The 21445-nt window shown below is 54.7% G+C and overlaps 3 protein-coding genes across 7 annotated transcripts; 1 reads left to right on the top strand and 2 right to left on the bottom strand.

Moving 5' to 3' along the window:
• Positions 1 to 629: 629 nt before the first annotated feature.
• Positions 630 to 7183, bottom strand: CCDC142 (coiled-coil domain containing 142). 2 transcript variants are annotated; one of them, XM_032410622.1, is made up of 9 exons: positions 6094 to 7183; positions 5688 to 5774; positions 5461 to 5610; positions 5196 to 5326; positions 5010 to 5123; positions 1805 to 1919; positions 1419 to 1596; positions 1092 to 1291; positions 630 to 933 (listed from the first exon to the last, which is right to left on the bottom strand). In XM_032410622.1, exons 1-9 carry the CDS (start codon positions 7160 to 7162, stop codon positions 677 to 679), a joined length of 2301 nt encoding a protein of 766 aa, XP_032266513.1. In that variant the 5' UTR covers positions 7163 to 7183; the 3' UTR covers positions 630 to 676. The 2 variants fall into 2 exon arrangements, with proteins under 2 accessions (XP_032266513.1, XP_032266514.1); XM_032410623.1 differs by lacking the exon at positions 5688 to 5774.
• A 183-nt stretch (positions 7184 to 7366) lies between these two features.
• TTC31 (tetratricopeptide repeat domain 31) lies at positions 7367 to 15479 on the top strand. 4 transcript variants are annotated; one of them, XM_032410636.1, is made up of 13 exons: positions 7367 to 7461; positions 7622 to 7710; positions 10869 to 10971; positions 11091 to 11332; positions 11502 to 11585; positions 12070 to 12126; positions 12227 to 12307; positions 12430 to 12624; positions 12874 to 12925; positions 13013 to 13103; positions 13192 to 13333; positions 13551 to 13652; positions 13835 to 15478. In XM_032410636.1, exons 1-13 carry the CDS (start codon positions 7380 to 7382, stop codon positions 14132 to 14134), a joined length of 1620 nt encoding a protein of 539 aa, XP_032266527.1. In that variant the 5' UTR covers positions 7367 to 7379; the 3' UTR covers positions 14135 to 15478. The 4 variants fall into 4 exon arrangements, with proteins under 4 accessions (XP_032266527.1, XP_032266528.1, XP_032266530.1 ...); XM_032410638.1 differs by lacking the exon at positions 10869 to 10971 and having other exon boundaries at positions 7377 to 7461; XM_032410637.1 differs by lacking the exons at positions 7622 to 7710; positions 10869 to 10971 and having other exon boundaries at positions 13835 to 15479.
• Positions 15480 to 18275: 2796 nt separating this feature from the next.
• Positions 18276 to 20143, bottom strand: LBX2 (ladybird homeobox 2). Its single transcript, XM_032410509.1, has 2 exons — positions 19788 to 20143; positions 18276 to 18727 (listed from the first exon to the last, which is right to left on the bottom strand). Exons 1-2 carry the CDS (start codon positions 19990 to 19992, stop codon positions 18354 to 18356), a joined length of 579 nt encoding a protein of 192 aa, XP_032266400.1. The 5' UTR covers positions 19993 to 20143; the 3' UTR covers positions 18276 to 18353.
• Positions 20144 to 21445: the final 1302 nt, after the last annotated feature.

The following is a 21445-nucleotide window of genomic DNA, read 5'->3' as shown; positions in this document are numbered from 1 at the left end:
ACACCATCTTAAGCGCTGGTCCCTTCGGTGAGGACACGACCATGGCAGGGATTATACAGCTACCAGGGGGTAAACCCTACTCTGGTAACTGAAGATTAAACATGTTGAACTCTGAGTAACCACAGTTTAAACGTGAAGGTCCTTTAGCCCAGTATTCTTAAGTGACTGAAGATAGTTACGAGACAGCGAGTATAGATAGGGTAATACAACCCTCGGGACTGATCCAAGTGTAGAAATGCCTATTCCACCTCTGTGGTTCTTGAGGAACTAACTTAGTGTTTAGCCTGGCTCCTGGGACTTAAAAGTGGCATCCTAGTCTCTCTGCTTTCTATTGGTTTTTCTCTTTCCCTTTCCTCTGGGATCCAACCCTAATGGCCCTTCTCGCAGCGCCTAGCCCTGAGAGGTCTTCACTGTTGGGGAACTAGGCCTGAGCCTCCCTTGGATGCTGACCTCCAGGTTCCAGGCTGTGGTTTGGCTCTTTACTCTGGATTGCAGGCACTGGATTGATCTTGGATTCCTCGCTTATAAGTCCAGGCTCTATGTAGCTTGTGGTTCTCAGATCACCTTTCTTCTAAGTTCCCAAATGTAGGCTTCTTTAATATGCAGTTCTAAATGTCTGGGCTTTTCCAGCCACAGATGGGGAGCTCTGACTTTCTGGCTCCTGGTCCCAGGCTCCTCAGGATTCAGGACTGATCCCCAGGCAGGAAAGAAAAGGCAAGTGCCAACGGGGGCGCTGGTGCTGCCTCAGGGCAAGCCAGGCCTGCTGATTTCCCACCAGGTAAGCCTCTGGGCTAGGTCCCCCTCCCCACAGTGTGCTTAGCAGCTGAGCTGTCTGGGCTGGGGGTGCTCCAGGCCGAAGAGGGGGCTCCAAGCTTTCCAGGCTGTTGAGGCTGCTGCTGGGTAGTTCCATGGACTGGACCTCATTGCAGGTACCTGGGAAGGCAGGAGTGGAAGACAGGCAGTGGGCAGGAGGAGGGGGTTTGACCACTATTGACAACCACACGAGGTCACTGATGAGGATGGGAGGTAGGGCACATAAAGTAGCAAGGGGCAGGGCAAAGAGAGCCTAGAGTTGGGGAAGAGTGACTCACAGCAACAGGGAGCCCTCCTCTGGACCTCAGGCTTGGGCAGGGGCTGCTGGAATAGACACAGCAGGGCCCCATCCAGCCTCTGGAAGATGTTGAGGGTGAGCAGAGTCTGGCGAAGTTCAGGGGACAGGCCCCACTGCTCCTCCTCCAGCAACTGCCGGACCACTCCAAAGTCTTGTCTGAGCTGCAGCGCCCCCTGCAGGCTGAATGAAGGCCAAGGTACAATGTGGCCACGGGCCTCTACTGCCTCTCGAACTGCTCTGCCCCACCTATCCCCTCCCCGTTTCCAGTTCCATTCAGCCCTCTGCCATTGCCTCCTTTTCTCCCCACCTGAACCGGATCCCATGCGCGAGGATGTGGTCAAGCCAGGCACCCAGGATGGCTGTCAGTGCCTGGCCAAGGGCAGGGGCCTGGGCTTGGGGTGGCAATCCCTGCAATCCTTGCAACACAGGCTCCAGTACAGTGCGAACCACCAACCCAGCATACTCACTAGGAATGCTGGGCAGTTCTAGAGTGAGAGAAGAGAAAGGACAGGATATGAGGCTATGGAGATCCACTGAGCCCCTAACAGTGTTTGGGGGAAGATGATAGGATTTGCAGAGGCATAGAAGGCGAGGACAAGGATGGAGACAGAGGAGTGGAGCTAGGATTTGGAAGGGTCAGGAGGCTGTTATCCCCTGGGAACTGTGGGAGGGGACGCTGGGAACAGGAGTTACCAGGAGAGAGACGATGCCGCCAGTACCGACCCCGTGGCATGTAGAGTTCGAAGCCCTGTGTGGCTTGTTTATGACATTCTTGAAAAAAGAGACTTAGTGACTCTTCAGGCAGGAGCTGTGGACATATGGAGAAAGTAAAAGGGGCTTATCTGTTAGGGACTTGCCAAGTTATGATGCTCTTCTAAATCTGAGGTGTTTAACCTGGCTTCCATAAAGCCCTAGAACAGAATTGTGTGCATAATTCTATGGGCTTGGGCGGTTTTGAGGAGAGATGCCCTAGCTTTTATTGGGTTTTCCTAAAGGCCTGGACCCCAAAAAGATTACAGACAATTGCCATAGGATTACCCTGCTCTCCTCAGCTTGGTTCAGCGTCTAGAAATCCTTCAGGATAATTTTACTCTCTAGGAATATCAACAGGAAAAAAAGAGGGAGACACCCTCACCACTACGAATGTTCCAAAGCAAATGCTAGAGAGAGGGGTCTGCATGATCTACAGACAGGCAGAGGCTGAAGAAAGGGGGAATTGTATGATCTACATCCGTGAAAGGAAGGCAGGAACTATATGCAGACCAGGAGCAACAACTAACTTTCTGAGATTCAGGAACTTTGGAATGTCCTTACACTGAATATTTTTTACACCCTACCTCCATTTCCCCAGAGTAAACTATAAAGCAAGAAAAGGCCCATGTGCTGGTTTGGTTTCTGTGCTTTGACAGGTTATCTTTTTGGAATGGGAGAGCAAAAAAGAGGAGGGTTCTCTACAGCCCATCTTGGAGAGGAACCCCAAGAAATGGGTAATGTGGTGGCAGTTCTGTAAAGAGAAGGTGACTGAATGCCTGTTAGCCTGAGGAGAGGAAGGGGTCTGGGGGCTGGACGGGGGGAAGTGGAGCCCAAGCGGCTCCTGGTACATATCTATCCTGAAAACAGCCTATCCTAAATTCAAATTCTTCCTCTCTTCTCCTGAAAACCAAAACTCCCTCTTATTTATGCCAAGGAAATGACCCTTTTGTCAACTGACATTTGTTAGGAATCTCCCTGCACTCAATACTCTGAGGACACACAAGGTCACACTATGAAATAGTCTTTCTGTCTGGGATGTCACAGTCCAGCTGGGGAGAGAACTTACAACGTCTGATTCTTCTTTCCCATCCCAGGGCCATATGCAGTGGATGCCCAGAGCAGATACCCAACAGTGCAATCACCAGGCAGAGGAACAAGGCATGCAGAGTCCTTCCCACAATGGTTAGTTCACATGGTAAGCACACTGTCCCTATCCCTGTTCTCACAACTACCAAGAGCCAGACCCTTCTCTTATATCTCCTCACCTCCCAACCTGACCACTATAGCTGGATCAGACTCTATCACGGTCTCCCTTCCCCTCCTGCTCTTCCCATGGCTTTCCATCATTCATGAGACAAAGCCCAAATTCTGTGGGCTGGTGTTCAATGCCCTCCACAATTTTATGCCAACCTGCTTTCTCCTCCACAACCCCCCACCCAAGCTTGGACAAAAGTGTGTGTGTGCATGCGTGTGTATGTGTGTGCGTGCATGCGTGCGTGCATGCGTATATGTGTGTGCATGCATGCGTGTGTGTGCATGTGTGCATGTGTGTGTGTGTGCATGTGTGTGTGCGCGTGTGTGTGTGCATGCACACACACATACACACACACAGGGAGTTTCTGCTTTGGTCAGGTCATCTCCCCACTACTCCCTCAAGGAACTATGAACTTCCCACCTCCAGTAACCCCTGCCACTCATCTGAGGCTGCCTAGCCACCAGCTCAAGCCACAGACCCTGTATGGAGCCTCTCTAATGACATGCCTGCCGTGGCCTTCCTTCCTCAGAGTTTCCATGGCCATCACTGTCCAACATCCTCATGAGGAGCCTACTCTGGGGTATGTTGAGTTGAAGGAGGCAGTAATAAATTGAGGTGGAACAGGCAGATGCAGATGGTAGATTAGGGCTAAACTGTGTGTGTTGCCGGGTTGGGGGGGGAGGCGCAGCGCATAGCACCAAAGCACTGTGGGTAAGCAGGAGTGCAGAGAGCAAAGGAGCAGTGGGACAAAGCCCGAACTCTATAGCCTTGCCCCTGTTCAGGGCAGAGGAGAAACTTGGGCAGGAAGAGAAAACAAAAAAACAGAAACATCTTCCATAGTAGGAACAGATACTGTGCAGAATGGGGAAAAATTAAAATAGAAGTATAATAATTTTATTCATAAGTTTAGAATAAAATAAAATATTAGAAGACAGACAAGAGTGGATGAAGGTTATCACTGTGGAACAGGAAGCAGAGGTGGGGTGGGGGCAATTAAAATGCTATGTTTTTCATTAGAAGCCTTCTAATATAATATCCTATTTCACATTTAAACTATGGATATGTATTACTTTAATGAAAATGTAAATGATATATGTAGAAAAGAGGACAAACATCGTCTCAAAGCTAGTAAGTAAAAGGAGGGGCCCCTGGGTGGTTCAGTGGTTAAGTGGCTGACTTTTGCTCAGGTCATGATCTTGGGTCCTTGGATCCAGGCCCCCCACCCCCACCTCTGTGCGCTCAGCAAGGAGTCTGCCTGTCCCTCTCCCTCTGCCCCTCCTTCTGCTCGTGCTCTCTCTCTCTCTCTCAAATAAATAAATAAAAGCTTTTTTTTAAAAAAAGCTAGTAGGTAAAAGGAAAGAGTCAATCATTTATCTTGCTTTTTCTCTATAAAATATACTTCAAAGTAACCAAGTAATTAATGAGGGCAAATTTTACTTTATAGGAGTGAGTCAACTAATAAATGAAGAAGATATGATAGAATTGGAATATCACCACTTTGCACCCCCTAATGAAATAATGGACCTAGGCAGTGATCATCAGTGGCTATTAACATCACAAAATTCACATATAGGTGAAACAAAATTGACCATGAGTTGATAATTGTTAAAGCCTCAGTGGTAGGAATATGGGGGTCCATTATACTCTTCTCTCTAATTGTGTATATGTTTGAAGTTTTCCGTAACAAGCTAAGGAAAGAGAGAACAAAAAATGAACAGAGCAAGAAAAAATAAATTCAGCAGAGACTCCAAGGAGATTCCAAGTCACTGGAATGTTCCACAACTACCACCACCACCACCACCACCATCACCACCACCACCACCCCAACCCCCAAACTGGGCACAGAACTGACTCTTAAAGTGCCACTGTCAGGGCCCCTGCTCTTCTCACCTGGATCTGTGCAGTTAGCTTCTGGATCTCCAGGCCCAGCTGCTGCTCCACTTCCAGGGCCAAACTTTCCTCTGAGGCCAGTCTAGACAGAGCTGCTGCCTCGTGCAATAGAGGCTTTGGCAGAAACAGGAAGTGAGATTTGAGCCCAGCCCAGACTGCTCCCCTTCCCACTCGCTAGCTACTCACAGGTAAGTTCTTCTGGATCAGGACCAGGAAGGAACCTGGGGCCCACGCTGCCAGATGCTGCTGAGTTTTGCCCAAAAACCAGACCAAGGTGGTCTGCAGGGTACAGAGCCCCAGAGCAAGTGGTGCAGGACCTGGGGAGAGGAGGATGGAGTATCTGAGGGGTCACAAAACCCCTCTGGGAGGGGGCAGGCTTCAGAAGAGAGTAAAAGAATAAAGGGGACATATTCAATTGTTCTGTTCCTCCATCCCCAGCACCTTGTCTCACCTGGAGGCTGACAGAGGAGTAGCCCTGACCTGGGTTCTCGAAGGGCATCCAAGAGAGGAGGGAAGAGCTGTTGCAAAAGTTCAGTGGTATGAGAGGATGAGGGAAGGCTGCTCTGATCTTCACCAGCAGATCCCAAGGCCTGGCAGAAACCTGAGGATGAGGGATAGGGTTTGATGAGGAAGGGGCAATCTGGGGCTGTTTCACTCCCAATGCCCCTTCCTTCTCACCTTGGTCCCAGCTCCAGATAAGAGACTGATGAAATAGGTTGCGACACAAAGAAGCCAACTCCTTCTCACACTCCTGAGGCAGGGATGCTAGTGGGAGAAATGGCTCTGGAGCCTGAAAAGAAGGCCTCTCTTTTCCAGAACCACTGCCCACTCAATGATGGGGGAAGAGGGGAGGCTTCCACCAAGACTCAAGACTTGAGTGGAAAACAAGACTGGCCTTGAAAGCCCAGATGCTATAGCCTGTCGGGTGGGGAGGGGGGTTAGAGGGGTGGGAGTAAGCCGTGGGGGTGGTAGTGTTCATTCTAAAGGGCCTGCTTTTGCAGTCTGGCTGGCAGGGGAGTGACGTGGCTAGGGAGGAGAAAGAGATCCCAGTCTTCCCAAATGCCCACCCAGGCCCATCACTCACCCTGACCCAGTGCCTGACTCAGCTGTTGTGCCGCTGCCCTGCGGTCCCTCCAGGGTCCTAGACTTAGGTCCAGACTCTGAGCACAAGCTGCCCACAGCAGGGTCCAGTACCGGCTCCACAGGGCTCCAGCCCCTTCAAGCCCCAGTCCACTGCTAGCTGAATCCGCCACGCCCCCCAGCAGCCCCAGCAGCCCGGGCAGCAGCTCCCGCTCCTCTTGGCACCGACTGCAGAGCTGATCCCGCAAGCCCGATCCCTTGAGCGCCTCATCTAGCTGACCAGCCACCTGGCAACCCCGCTCCCTTGTCAGGAGGCGGAGCACACGGGCCGGCGGGAAAGGGCGCGCTGCCCCGGGGACATGGCTCAAGGCTTTTCCCTGCAGCTGGTGGTAGGCGGGAAGCGCCAGCAGCACGTCGGCAAGTTGGGAGGACAAGCCGGGGCTGGCCGGCTCGCGACCCAGAGCCCGAAGCTGCATCTCGATGGCAGCATCCAGGCGCTGGGCGGCCAGTCCGACGGGGCGCGCCAGGAGGAGCCGTACGGGGGTCTCCCGTAGGCCGATTCGCAGGACAGCCCCTCGGGAAGGGTGCGGTAGCAGGTCGCGGCAGAGCGGAGGCAAGGGGCCGGGGCCGGGGACCTGCGCACTGGGACTCAGCACCCTCAGGAGGCGCACGGCCGCCTGTAGGTGGCGGGCGCAGTCCCGGGCATGGAGGAGCTGCTGTCGCTCGCGATGCAGCCGCAGCAACACCGCCCGGAGACGCTGCAGCGCGGGAGGGATCGGGCGGCCGGCTGCCGGCTCCCGCCACGAGTCCGCGGCGCCTTCCTCTTGGTGCTCTCCTGCGTCCGCCGGCGCCGCCCACCACGGCCGCCCTCCCCGAGTTCCGCGGGGCCGCGGGTCCAGGCAGGGGATGCTCCCGGCAACCGGCAGCCACGGCCAGCCACGAAAGTCCCCGCGAGGAGTCCCCGCCTGCCTTCTCTCCCACTGCTCCTCCACAGCGCCTCCGGGTTGCGCCGTCAACGGCGGCACGGCAGCGAGCGGAGGCAGAAGGCCACCGGAGCGAGACGCCTGGGCCATGGGCCGCCGTGTCCGGAACGAACCTAACGATTCCCACCTCCCCGCACTGCCCAACGCCCGCTGCCGCCGGGACTCCGCCCAGTCCCAAGAGCCGTCATCTCTAGCCCGGGAGCCGCTGGGACCGCCGTGGACTCTCTTGCGCTCCGTAATCGGAGGCTTCTGCCCCTAACAAAGATGGCGGCCTAGTCTGTCCTACTCCACCCCCCGGCGGTATCGAATGCCAGACCATCTTTCACTTTCGGGTCACTCTCGATGGGAGATGGCGCCGATTCCGAAGACAGTGGGGCGGATAAAGCTAGGTAAGGTGTGACAAGACGGGAAGGGGGTCCAGGAGGGGAGGGACAGCCCCACTTGGGTCTACCTGTTTTCAGTAGGGTCTTGTGCTTCACGCAGTGGGCGGAAGGCTCCGGCCCATCCATCCCGCGCCCCTTCACGCGCCACCGCCTTCCTTTACTATAGACTGTCCTCTGCGACCTGGCTGCCCGCTGGGGGTCGCTGCTGTCCCCAAACTCTGCCAGGAATTCGGTCCTGAGGACTACGGCACCGAGGTAAAAGGACTCCGAGCTCCCCCTTGCCCTGTTTATCTCGGTCACGCCTCTTTCCAGCCAGCTGTGCTGAGCCCCGCCGCAGCCGGGCGCCCACTGGGCTCCGAGCGCTCGGTGAAGGCGTGGCCTCGGGCTCGGGCTTGGAGGAGCGCTTGGCAGATGGAGGGTGGTGGAAGTGGGCAGGATTGGGCGGACGAAGGTCTCTGAGTTGAGAATTAGGGAGTGGGTGGGAGTTCCTTAGGGTAAGATCTTACGAACAGAGGGAAGAGTGCGAGCAAAGACACCAAGGCAAGGAAGAGTTTAGAGAACCTCACTGAAGTGAGACCTGAGTGGTGTAAGAAATGAAGTGGGGAAAAGGCAGCAAGTAGCATGAAATGCTTTGTCTGGCACAAGGGCTTGGATGTCCTCAAGTAGGTGATAGGGTTATTGAGGGAGGGACAGCATCAGATTTGGGAGCACTTGAGAAGCAGTGTTTCCAGCTGCTTCCTGGGTATCTCCAAAACCTCAAACTCAGCAAGTCCATCAGTTAATTCATCTACTTTGCAAGTTGGCTGCTTTTCCTCTAACAGTTTTGGCTGATAATGCAAACTGACATCTCGTTACTTAATGCAGAAATCTGAGAATCATTGTATATAATCCTCCCTTTCCTTTACCTCACACATTTAGTCAGTCACTAAAATCCACTTTGGAAATGTCTCTTGACTCAAGCCCATCATTTCCATTCCTGCTCCTGCTGCCACTGCCTTAGTTTAAGAATTCATTCTTTCTGTCATAGGGGCCTCCTAACTAAACATTCCACCCCTAGAATCATCTCCTTCCCCAGTGCTGTTTCCCTTGAGTGCTTCACTCCCCAGATCAGGCCCACTCCCATCACTGACAAGACGAAGTCCAAACTCACTGGGTCACACAGGGTTCTTCAGACCCAGCTCCTGGCTGCATCTCTAATAGAATAGTCTCCTCACCAATCTCTGTGCCTTTGCTCATTCAACACACTGAGCACCACCAATGTACCAGGCACTGTGTTAGGTACTGGGAAGACAGCAGTAAACCAAACACAAAAACCTTTTAGTCAATGAATTAGAAGCATCTAGTGGAGGCGGCCAGTCAACAAATAAACAATATAGTATGCCAAATATGAAAAATGCAAGGAAAAGTAAAACAAGAAGGATGGGAAGTGCTGAATGAAGTTGAGTTTCTCTTTTTAAAGGGAGTAGTCAGGGCCTCCTGGGAAAGGTTTAAGCAGGGATCTGAAGGGGTGAGCCTTCACTGGGGAAAGAGCATTCCAGGGAGAGGAAGTAACAAGGACAAAAGCCCTGAGATAGGAGCACACTTGGTGTGTTGTAGGAACTTTAGAGGAGACCACTGATCACTGTAGCTAGAGGTGGGGCCAGAGGGTAGGAGATGATTCATGGAGGACTGGGGAGCAGATCGTGTTCGGCCATGTGGTGAATTAAGAGAGTAGCATAGACTGTGCTTTGGGGAGAAGTAGAAGGTCAAAGTAATGCCTTTTTTGTTTGTTTTTAGAAATGGCTAGACTGGGGGACGCCTGGGTGGCTCAGTCAGTCAAGTGTCTGCCTTTGGCTCAGATCATGATCCCAGGGTCCTGGGATTGAGCCCTGTATTGGGCTCCCTGCTGAGGGAGCCTGCTTCTCTCTCTCCCTCTGCCTTTCCCCCAGCTTGTGCTCTCTCTCTCTCTCCCTCAAATAAATAAAGTAAAATCTTAAAAAAAAAAAAAGAAGAAGAAAGAAAGAAATGGCTAGACTGGGCCAGTTAGGAAGCTGAATTAAACCCACGAGGAAATTGAATTTGAGTGTAAGACTTGATGACTGCACACAGCAGTGTCCATGAAGATGCTGTTGAGTCAGGACTATCTCCTGAAGGATACCCTGCCTCTAAAACTGTTTAGAAAGTTGACTATACTTCCGTGATCTGAAGTCCTTCCTATGTGTCAGTTTAGCCCTCTGGAGTTTCATGTGGCTTCTAAGTTTCTCAGTCCTGGGCCACCAGCTAGTCAGGTGTGTGCTCTGTTTAGGCCTGAATAGGCCACACAGGGACAAGATGACTCCTGTCCTCCTCCAAAGCTGACACTAACTAAGGAAATGATTCTCCTAAGAACCACAGAATGTAACAGGCGAAGGCTTGAAGAGTCTTGTCTCATTTTGTGAATGATGAAGCCAAGGTTCAGGGAGGTTAAATGACTTGTCCGAAATCAAACAGCCAGGCAGTGGCAAAGCCAGAACTAAGGTGCAAGCAGCACAGTGTTCTTTCCAGTTCCATGCTTCTCACCAATTGAGAGAGCAGTACAAAGCAGTGGATAATAAGGTTCTAAACTGCACAACACAGACTATGTGAGTACAGCTTGGTTGAATGAGGGCAGAGATCATTGGAGATGAAGAGGTTTGAGGGAAGATGGAATTTGAACTGGACCTTGAAGATGAGACAAGGTGTGGTGAGAAGCTCTGAGCCAGGAGGGCTTTGGGGGCAGCTGGAGGGAAGATCCCAACACCAGAAGGAACCTGATAGCTGAGGGACAGCAGCAGCCAAGCAGGAGCAAATTACAGGGGAAGATTAGGAGGGTCAGCCAGGGAGCTTTTTGGAAGGCTCCAAATCCTAGGCTGAGGAGCTAAACTCATTCCTGCCTATGGGCCTGGCAGTGGGGGATTACTGGAAGTTTCTGAGTAGGGAAGTAACTGCTGAGAGCTTGGTTTTGGGGAAAACAGATGACATGCAGGGGAGAGGCCAGCCAGGAACTACTGCGCTCATTTAGGCATGAGGTAGCTCCAGAGTAGGTTCTATAGGGTTGCCCATATTCAAGGATATGACAGGGGGCATAGCTGGAAGAGCAGGTAAGAAGTCTCTTTCTGAGCCTCAGTGTAGCCAACCTAGTGGCAGGTCAAGGGGAGATCTTATATGAGGAAGAAGGCTGGGCTGAGGGCCACACAGAACCCTTGGGAGCAAGAGAGTAGTGAAGGAGGTGATATACCAGGAAAACCAGAGAAGCGTGTCTTCAGGCGCTGAGTGGGGAGAGGTCAGCCAGTAAGGTTCTCCAGGCTGGGGGGCTGGTTTGCGGTCGCCACGGTGGAGGGGTCAACCCAGCCAGGCCCCTCGTTCTCTCCTAGAGCTGCCCCCAACACCAGCCTCCCCTCCCCTCCCCCTCCCAGGACATAGTGGATTTTCTCCGACGGCTTGTGGAGAGTGATCCCCGGGGCCTGCACCGGATCCACATGGACGGGAGCAGCGGGCGGCTACAGCTGTGGCACCATGGTGGGGCGTGCAGGGGCCGGGCCCAGGGATCGAGGCTGGTGCCCTGGGGGGGCTGGCCCTCAGATGCTCCTCTCTCTCATGTACCTTTTTCTTTCCCTTCTCCCTATCCCTCCTGACAGATTACCTCCTGGAACATTTCTGTGATGAGGGGAAAACGCCTGGACAGAGTGACATGGCCAAGGGGGTCGAGGGACTGGGTACCTACTGTGGTCTCCGGAAGTCCTTCCTAGATCCTCCCCAAGGGTCAGAGCCCTGCCCTCCTAGGCCCCCCGCCTCTGCCTCTCCCTCTGCCTCTGCCCCTGGTGGTTCAGACAGCCTACTTCAGGTGGCCATGCCCCAGAAGCTCCTGTTGACCGAAGAGGTGAGACTGTCAGCAAGGGGCTTCACCTCTCCCAGTGCTCTTCCGGCTGCCAGCTTCCCTCATCTGTCCCCTAATTAGGACCTTTCAGGGTCCTTCCATCCTGCTGGCCTCCCTTTGGCTTTCTTGGTCGCTCTCTCTCTTTTCCTGTCACCTGCCTTTCCTTCTCCAGGAAGCCAACCAGCTGGCTGAGGAGCTGGTGGCTGAAGAGGAGCGCATGAAACAGAAAGCAGAGAAGAAACGACTCAAGAAGAAGGTAGCTAGAGGGCAGGAGGAGTGGGAACCCAGAGGGATTTGGGAGAGGGAAAGAGGGACACGTTGTGAGGACAGGAAAGAACTCAAGGTGGCCCATAGTGGATCCTCTTGCGAGAGGGCCCAGGGGCTCAGAAGCCTGGAGGTGAGGGTCTCGTGGAAGCCATACGGCGTGGTGGTTCTGGAGTCACACTATACCGCCTGGGTTGGAGTCTGCCTCTTTCTTACTGGGAGACCTCTGCCTGGTGACTCTCCTGTCTGCTTTTTCAGCTGTAACACAAGGATAACAACAAAACCTACCTCATGGACCTGCAGAGATTAAATGAGATAGTGTATGCAAAGCTCTTAACCCAGTACACAACCTATAGTCTCTACTGTTCACATAAAGAATTGGCTTCAAGATACAAGTTGTGTGTGTGTGTGTGTCTGCGTGTTTACATATAGTGTTCAAAACACATCATCAGCATCATCGTCTCTATCATTTGCAGCGTCAAAAGGATCGCAAGCGACAGGAGCGCTTGGAGCAGGAGGGTGGGGAGCCCAAGGTGAGTGTCTGCAGGCAGGTCTGAAGAACACTAGGTGCCAGGAGGGTGGGAGCTGAGAAGGCAGGCAGCTCAAGGTGATCCCCATCTGCCTTCCCTCCAGGTCAAGGCCACCCCAAATGGGGATGGGAGCCCCCCATCCAGCCCCGGGAACTCTCCTCAGGGACAGTGTGGTGAGGAAGAGGTGAGAGTCCCCTTCCTTCTCTTCTTGGTCTCGGCCCACCCCCCCCACCCCCGCCTTCCCTTCCCCCTACTCCAGGACATACTTCATCCCCACCCTCTCCTAACTTTCCTCTCTGCTCACAGGACTCACTGGATCTATCTAGCACTTTCGTGTCTCTGGCTTTGCGCAAGGTTGGGGATTGGCCTCCCAGTGCCCGCAGAGAGAAGGGACTGAGCCAGGAGCCTCGAGGCAAAAGCCAGAGCCCCCAAGAGAAGATGGGCCAGGAGGAAGCGAGCTCTCCAATAGAAGAGAGCCCCAGGCAGAATCCTAAGGCAGAGGTGAGGTGACCAGTAGAAGGAGTTCTCTGGCTCTAGGATTAAGAGACCTGGGGTCCGGCTCCATCACTGACACCCTGACCCTGGGTAGTTCCTTCTGCAGGAAGGTAGCGCTGATACCCTCTTGCAGAACTGTCATAAGAATTACATAAGTTGGGTGATGCTGACTGCAATATTCATTGTTTGAATAAAGGAGAAGGATTTGGGGAAGCTGAGGCCTGAGTCCTGCTTGACTTTGCTCCCTATCCCTAGGCATCTCCGGGACTGCTGGAAGCTGCCTTACACCAGAGCCAGGAGCTGGCAAGTGAGATTCTCTCTCTCTCTCTCCTTCCTCACCCTACCCTCCCTGGGACAGCCCCATCTGAACCCTCCCACCTTCTTTCCTCCTCAGCGTTGGGTACCAGCTTTGCCCAAAATGGCTTCTACCACAAGGCTGTGGTTCTCTTCACCCAGGCCTTGAAGCTCAACCCCCGGGATCATCGGTGAGTGGGGGCTTGGCCACTGTGCTGGGAGGTCAGGGCAAGGCAAAGCATTGAGGATCCAGACTTTTGGCCACTTTGTCTTTATCAGGTTATTTGGAAACCGCTCTTTCTGCCATGAGCGGCTGGGTCAGCCCATGTGGGCCCTGGCCGATGCCCAGGTGGCCCTTACCCTGCGACCTGGCTGGCCCCGGGGCCTTTTCCGCCTGGGCAAGGCCCTGATGGGACTGCAGGTAAGGGGTCCGAGATTGGAAGCGTAGGTGGAATTTGAGTTGCATGAGGCAGGGATTGGGTCTATACTGGCATTTTCTGGTAAAGCTCCTAGTACCACAGTGTCACGGTGTCAGTGGTACTAGGAGCTGAGGTCAGTTTGAGGAAGGGGGCAGCTTTAATTTCCTTCACCCCTTTGATACCTAAACTTTCCTCTTTCTAATCCCTCTGGGACTAAAGCGTTTTGAGGAGGCAGCTGCTGTGTTCCAGGAGACTCTGAGAGGCGGCTCCCAGCCTGATGCAGCCCGGGAGCTCCACTCTTGCCTTCTGCACCTCGCTCTGGTAAGGGAACCAGGCCCACTGGCATGCTGGGAGGGGCCCGCAGGAGAACTGGCTGGGATTTCCACAGCGAGCGCTGCTCCCTTCTGCCTCGGGTGGGCAGTGGGAGCAGGAATGGGTGGGATGGGGGCTTGGGCTGTGCTGCTAAAAAGGAGTAACAGGTGCCCCTCTCTCTCCCTTCTCAGCAAGATCAGAGAGGAGGAATCAGGGAGCCACACCTGTCAACTGGGTTCCCGCAGCCATTTTCCCAATCTGGGCCGGGCCCCTCAAGCCTCCTGTCTGTCAGGCGCCCTCCAAGCACTGCTCCAAGAGCCGCTGGCCTTCTGTCTCCACCCCTGCATCATCCCCCTTGTCACCTGAGCCACTCCAACTCACCCCTCCCCCAGACACGGAGCAGAAGACCCCACCCTCTCCATCTCCTGGGCGCCTCAAATGGCCCTGGTATCCTGGGACCTCGGCCCCAGCATCTACCTCAGGCCAGATGATGGAGGACCTTTCCCTCACAGGACAAGGCCATGTGTGCATCCCCCATTTCCTTGCATATCTTGAGACCTTGTAGTCTAAAGCCATAATTAAAGAAACCCCTGGTGGCCATTCCTCTTGCCCCAGAGACCTGATGACAGAAAGGAGCCCCATGTCCACTTTGATTCTGAAGCAGATGGCTTCCTCTGGGGGCAGTAAAGAAAAATAAAATCCACCAAGGCTACGGAGGGAACTGTACAGAAGTTCAGGTTTTCAGACTAAAACAGACCCAGAAGGGAGCATATAGGGCTTGCTCTCTTTTTTGGCTCTGGGGGACTCATTCACCAGCAGAACTCTATGCTCAGGAACGGGTTCAGGTGATGAATGAGGCCTGAGTCCCACCCTTCATCTTGATAGATGCTCACATCTTCCTGAGCCCAGCTCTCACCTTGTTTCTTCTAGCCCCAGCCCCTCCTGCCTTGTTTCCTGTCATTTGGTGCACATTCTGACTTCTCCTTTGCCCAGTGGTCTCACCTCCTCCAACTGCTAGAAGAGTCACGGGGTTGACATTTGGGAAGTCCCTTACCAGCATCTGCCTGGAGGTGGCAGGGTTCACGCATCTCCACATTCCCCCCCTGCTGGCTCTCCTGCTGATGGGACCTCAGCAGGCGCCTAGGGTGCTGCTCCCATGTCCGTGCTCCTTCCCCGCTCCAGCACTGGGTGTTGTAGTGAGCATTTCCCCATGTCAGTTTACTCAGTATTTCCACCAAGGGTCACTGCCCCCAAAGAAGGCTGTCATTCCCTACTTGCCACGCAAGAATCATGATCTTGTGGTTTCTCCTCTAAGATCCTGGCAGCTGCGCCTGGCTGCTTCCTCCCTAGCCCTGCCTGGGACTCTCAGCTCACTGAAATGTGGATCTGCAGGGGACTCTTGGTCTCTCAGAATGCCTTGCCCATTCGTCAGGACAAATGATTCTTGCCGCCCTATGGTCTTGCTCAACACCATTCACACCTGTATAGCAGATGTTGCAAAACCTCCTTTATATAGGGTTTTCCCAAATTCTTTTTGTTTACTGAGTAGGCTCCTTAAATACCGTATAGCAGAATGAAGTCTGCCATCATGAGTTGGGTCACCTTGGGCAGGTCTCTCAACATCTGTGCCTCAGGTCCCTCATCTGTAAAATGGGAGCAATCCCTACCTCACAGGGCTGTTGTGAGGACTGAAAGTCAGAGTGTGAGGAAATACCAAGTGCCTGGTACATAAAGTGTGCTAAATAAACTGGTTTTTATCTGCAACGGTCCTACATATTCATGATTCCCCCACAGTGGAAAGAAGTGACTATGAGTGAATTGTTGCTTATGTCACAAAATACAGAGCTCTGGGGCTGTGGTTCTCCAAGTGTAGTCCCTAGACCAACAGCAACCTAGGAATTTCCTGCAAATGCACATTCTCAGGCCCCACCCTAGACCTTCTAAATCAGAAAGTACAACAGTGGGGCCCTGCAATTTGCGTTTCATTTAAGCCCTCCGGGTGATCCTAATGCCCACCCACTTGTTCTAGGACCTGGCAGAGGAGGCCATTTTGGTGGGAGAGGCTTGAGTTTTGTTCATCCAAGGTTTGATTATGGGAGGTAGAAGCACCGGACAGGAATTTGGGAGGCCTCAAGTGGAGGGAGATTATGGCTCAGAGCCAATTAACTTGACTAAATCGTACCTTCTTAACAAGAATTATTTGCTCTGGAAGTTCTTTGCTCATGCCTGGTTGGGGAGAGGTGGTTGTGTTTGTTTGAGGGGTGATTATATTATGATGATTCCATAAGAGTCCTGTTCATGTGGTCTTCTTGTTCTAGGCAGCAGGGAGGTACTTCTCTAGGGTTCCTCAAAGAATGGGCACCCGCCACCACTGTGGTATCTTTGCTTTGAAGCTGAGCCAGCTCCTTGCTTTTCAAGCCTCTCAAAGAAATGTCCCCTCCCCAGTACCCCTTGACTTATCCTGGACTTCTCTGAGTCCTGGACTATCTCTGAGAGCCACAGGACTCCTGACACCTTGTCCCCATTTTGCCCCACACTCACACTGCTAACTGGTTGGGTTCCAACCCAGCAGCCAGAGTTCTGAGTCCCTAGGGTTGGAAAGCACGGTGACCAACCTGGGACTGGGATTTCCTGGAGTGTGGGACTTTTCGTGCTGAAGGTGGGAAGGTGGGAAAGTCCTAGAATGAGTCAGTCACTCTAAAGGTCCCAGAGAGGCAGCCTTAGGAAGGGGATGAAAGGAATAAGGAGGGGCTCTGAGCCAGAATCAGGGGGTGTGTGTGTGTTGTCTATGTGTATTGAAAGGGCAACACAGGTACAAAGAATACTTTTTGTACACAATGGCTGACAAATTCTTAGCTCTACACCAGTAGTCATTATTTCTTCCCATGATGCCATTTTTCTTCCAGTTGCCCAGGTTTGTGAGGTTGTCACTGATGGAAGCAATCTTTGGTCACTGGGATAATCACACAGATTCCTCTTTCGTTACAGCCTCCCCCACCCCCCAAGTCTGGCCCTGAATTCCCTCGGCTCTTACCTTCTGCAGTGACCAGAGATAACACTCCTACCTCAGGCCCCCGCCAGTTCCCAGTCTACCCTACACTTGCAGCCAGATGAGCCTGCTCGAACACTGCTGTCATGCCTCTCCTCTCTAAAACCTCCATGGACCATGCTCTATCTACAGTACAATGCCTAAATTCCTACCTTTGGCCCTTTCTCCTCTGCTTTCTTCGTAAACCGTTTTCTTCTTTCAGTTAGGCCCAGTCACAGTTACAGGGACAGAACCTGTAGTGGTCGAAAGCATGAGCCCCTGAGTCAGACAAGAAGCAGGTTAGTGCCAGCCCCACCACTTACAAGCTTCAGGACATGACCAACACTTCTTGGGCTGTGATTCAGTCTCTTTACACTTAAAATGAAATTAAAATCTCATTATCTCCTGGGATTACTGTGAAGATTAATCCATGCAAATCACTTGAATTGTGCTCAATAAGGGGTAGCTATTGTCTAAGAGCACAAGGTTCCCTTCTGCCTTCCAGCCTTGTTCACTCTCCCTGGAAGAGCCTCTCCTGGGACCTCCACCTGCAACTGAGGCCCTAGCTGACTCCCCTTGAATCCTGGAAGGGTCATTCTCAAAGCATTCTTGAGAATGAGACTGTGGCATCTGGGCAAAAGCATGGAAAGGTCTGACGGGGGGAGGAAGTACTGACACGGAGAGACGGCAACCAGGAAAGAGCCTAAGCATGGTCTTCTGAAGATCAGCAGGGATGGCCCTGCATAGTGGTAGGCCTCTTCCCTCCCCATCACACTGCCAGAGGGTGATTAATTACCCGCAGAATAAATTAGTCTCAGAAATGTCCACTGGTGGGGGTAGGCTGTTGACTCTACCCGCAAGGCCCCAAGCTGCTACTCCAAGCTCCGCCTCAGCCGGCCTCCCCATCCTCCTGCCAAGGCCACCATCCTGGTGGGGACATTTCCTGCCCAAGTGCGGGGCAGAGGTCCCGGAAGTAGGGCTGTGCCGCTTCTCCCTCGGGGCTTCACTTAGCCGTCTCAGTATAGGGTTCTTTCAGGGGAGGTAGGAGAAGGGTCAGGACCCCATTGACAAGTAACCTCAGGGTGGGGAAAGGGTAGAATCAGGCAGGTCACTGTCACTCTGGGGCCACCTAGAGGTTAGGAGCAAGGTCTGGGGGTGGGGTGGGGTGGGGATCAAAGGCCTGGTGGAGTCCTGCAACCAAAGGCAGTCAGTAGGGGTGGGTGGCCCACAGCTACCAGAGTCCCATCTCCTACCCCTCAGCTTGAAGTTTCCAGAGCACTGTCCGGGCTGACAAGCACTGGCTTTGAAGTCTGGCAGGATGCATAGGTCCAAATCCTGACCTAGTGGTTCTGCCTTTGTGAAATGGGCATAATTATATCACCTACCTTATGGAGTTGCTTTGAGGGTTAAAGGAGACACCGCGTTTAAAGCGCTCAGCCAAACGCAATCTGCACCATAATCAGCAGATTTTGCTCTTACCGCTCCGGGATGGAGGCCTCATGCGACTCATGCGACTGAGTCTCAATTTTATTCTCAACAATTGGGAAAAGCGAGCGTCTGGACCGTGAGCCAGAGGAGGCCGGATCCACACCCTCCCTCCACCCCGGAACCCGGACAGGGCGCGGCGCACGGAGGTGAGGAGTCCGGGGCCCCAGAGCCCGGGGCTGGCGGCGGCTTTGCCTTCAGTCGTCCACCTGAATCTCCTCTTCTGACAGGTGGGGCCCGGCGTCAGGCGGGCCGGGGCCTGGGGCGCCATGCGGCAGCTCGAGGCGGCACTGGACTTCGGGGACCAGCGCGCTCAGCGAGGCCACGTCGGCGCGCATCTCCTCCACGTCGCGCTTGAGCTTGGCGCGCCGGTTCTGGAACCACGTGACAACCTGTGCGTTGGCCAAACCGAGCCTCGCCGCCAGCCCGTCGCGCTCCGAAGGCGCCAGGTACTTCTGGAAGACGAAGCGTCGCTCCAGCTCCAGCACCTGCTGCGCCGTGAACGCCGTGCGGGACTTTCGGCGTCTGCGGCCGGCGGGGCCAGGGCCCAGCGCACCCGGGGCGGCGCGGCCTGCGGAGATAGGGCGGGGGTCAGTCTCTAGCCTGAGGGAAGGAGACACTGAGGCGGGGCGCGGGGCGGGGGTGGGGTGGGGGGGGTGGTGGAGCTCAAGCCGGGGTCGGGGAGGCGGAGGTGGGAGAAGGCAGACGGGAGCCAGAACCGTGGTCGCTTACCCAACCGGGGTTCAGGCCGAGATGGGAGTGGGGGGCATAAAGTGGAACGGGCCACTTGGGTATGGGAGGCAGCAGGCTTGAGGGCATCCTGCGGAGGTGAGGGAGTGGGAGGAGGGCGGGACGGGCCAGAGAAGACCTGGCGCAGAGGCAGGCCATCTGGGGCGGGACCTTTGAGGCCTTTCGGGAGCCCCAGGATAATCGGGCTTGTAGGTTGGGGCCGGCACCCGAGGTGGGGCCCGACCATGGTCAAAATAGGGGCAGCTAGCCCAGCATGATGAGTGTTACTAGGACCCGGATCATGCCCTTCTGAAGACTCACGGGTCATGATGGGCACTCTCGGTTTACATATGACACGGCGCCTCCTCCTCGAGCCCAAAAGGGAGGTATGGGGGATCAAAGCGTAAGGAGAGGCGAAGTCCGTAGTCCCCCGACCCTTGCCGCCCCGAGGACCTTCTGCTCCTGTGCCCTCCCCAGAAGAGAACGGCGTGGAGCGGAGCGAGGTCACCCGGAGAGGCCCTAGCCTCGCTTCCCAGCACTTTCTGCACCGCCCTTGCCCTAGCTCACTCGTTTACAGCCTCCGGCTCAGGCCTTTTGTCTCCTTCTCACCGGTCTCTCTCTGTCGCGATTGCCCCGCCTACAGCGCACCGACCCGCGGGTCACTCAGTTCTCGACAGACCGGCCCTTCCCCTCGGCGCTGGCGGCCTCCAGAAGCGGCCGCGGAGCCTGGGAACTAACGGAGGGGAGGTGAGGAGCGGGAGATGCAAGTCCCAGCACTTGGGCTGAGGGCAGGGGGCAGATTAGGGTGGGGGCCAGGGTGAACGAAGGTTCGAGACCCGGACCTGGAGGAGAGAAACGGGGAGAAGGCCGAGTCAAAGTGCGCGACCTCGCGGGCGCTATACCTTCAGAGGACTCCGGAGCGTGCCCGTCAAGTCCGCGGAAAGTTTTACTAGTCAGCTCCTCCAGCGCGCACAGAGGCGACGTGGGACCAGGGCTCGACTCTGGAAGCGGAGACGTAGAAGGTCCTCGGGGAACCATGCGCGGGCCTAGGATGTCTGCGATGCTGAAGAGTGTCCGGGGTGTCCGGGGCTCGGGTCCCGAGTTCATGGCCGGTCGGGCTGTGGCGGTCCCGCAGCCGGCTGCGATCCGCTCCGCAGTTGCCTGGGCCCCGGCGCACGGCTCCCGATCTGGGCCCCCCGCCTCGGACCCGCCCTCCGCGCTGGGCCCGAGCCCCGTGTGCCCCTCCTCCTGCGCCCCCAGCCCCCAACTCGGGGCCGCAGTGGGTCTGGAGCTGGTAGATGTCCCGGCAGCGGTATTTCTACAAGGTGGGGAGGCTCGGAGAGAAGCCCCGGAACAACCTGCCGTACCGTGCCGCCGAGCTGCTCCGCGCTGCGGGGCGCGGCCCGGTGCACATTCAGGCTGGACCCTTCCTGGACGGCCCCCAGATTCTGTGTGCCACTGACTCCCCGCCAAGCCGTGGCTCTGGCTCATAAACTAGTCGGCAATAAGATTGCTTCCCCGACCCCCGGCGGATGGGGATTTGCAAAATTCCGAGGAGGGAGATCAGAGCTGACTGTTCTAGGATCTCCAATCTCTCCTAGAAGAACCTCAGTCTCCTGACCTAGCCCCCTCGTCCCCGCCCCACCCCTGCCGAACGCTCTTAAAGAGGTCCTGGCGGCTGGAAGTTATTAGTGCGGCGCGAGGGGGCTGGGGGAACTCGAGACTCGGCAGGACCTGGCCTGGCAGAGCGTCTGCAACCAAGATGCGACGTGGAAGCGAAGGCAGGTGAGTGGACTCCTCCGGCTCGCTGGACCCAAGCCGTTCCACCACGGCTCAGAGGCCCTGCGAAAGTCAAAACGCATGGAGAAGCGGAGGAGACCTGGGCCTCGGGAGAGAGGACACAGCAAATGCGGAGCGAGCGCTACTGCCTGGGCTGGGTCTTTGCCAGGGAAGACTGGCCTCCACAAGACCCAGCAGTCCATCTGTCTTCGCCTCCTTACTAAGCTCCTATAGTTCAGATAGGGATTCCCCAGCCTGGAGAGCCAGAAACCACCGTGTAGGAGCAGCAATGGTAAGGGCTACTGGTCACTCTCCATAGAGAAGTGACTTTAAGGCCAGACTTCATGGATCCAACCAGATCCTGGGACAAAAACCCCTGCCAACTCAGGGACAAACTCTGAGGTCTGGGATATTCATTCCTTTTTTTAAAAGATATTATTTATTTGAGAGAGAGCGCGCGCACACAAGGAAAAAGCAGACTCCCTGCTGAGCAGGGAGCCGGACCTGGAGCTCAATCCCAGGACTCCGGGATCATGACCTGAGCCGAAGGCAGACGCTTAACCGCTTAACCAACTAGCCACCCAGCCGCCCCAGGGATATTCATTCTTATTTGTGTCTTTGTTTTCTCCCACACCTATTCTAGTCCTGAGCTCATACCTGGGTGAGCACTCTACAGCTCTCCTTTGTAGGAAGCAGGCAGCTCTGGGAGAACGCTGCTTCACCAGTGGAGGCCCAACAAGGCAAGGGTTTTGTTCACATAAACACCCCAAATAGCTAGGGG

This window comes from Phoca vitulina, unplaced genomic scaffold (genome assembly GCF_004348235.1).
Source record: "Phoca vitulina isolate PV1807 unplaced genomic scaffold, GSC_HSeal_1.0 scaffold12, whole genome shotgun sequence".
Classification (NCBI taxonomy): Eukaryota; Metazoa; Chordata; class Mammalia; order Carnivora; family Phocidae; genus Phoca; species Phoca vitulina.
The sequence above is the reverse complement of the archived record's forward strand: the minus strand, read 5'-3'. Positions and strand labels throughout refer to the sequence as shown.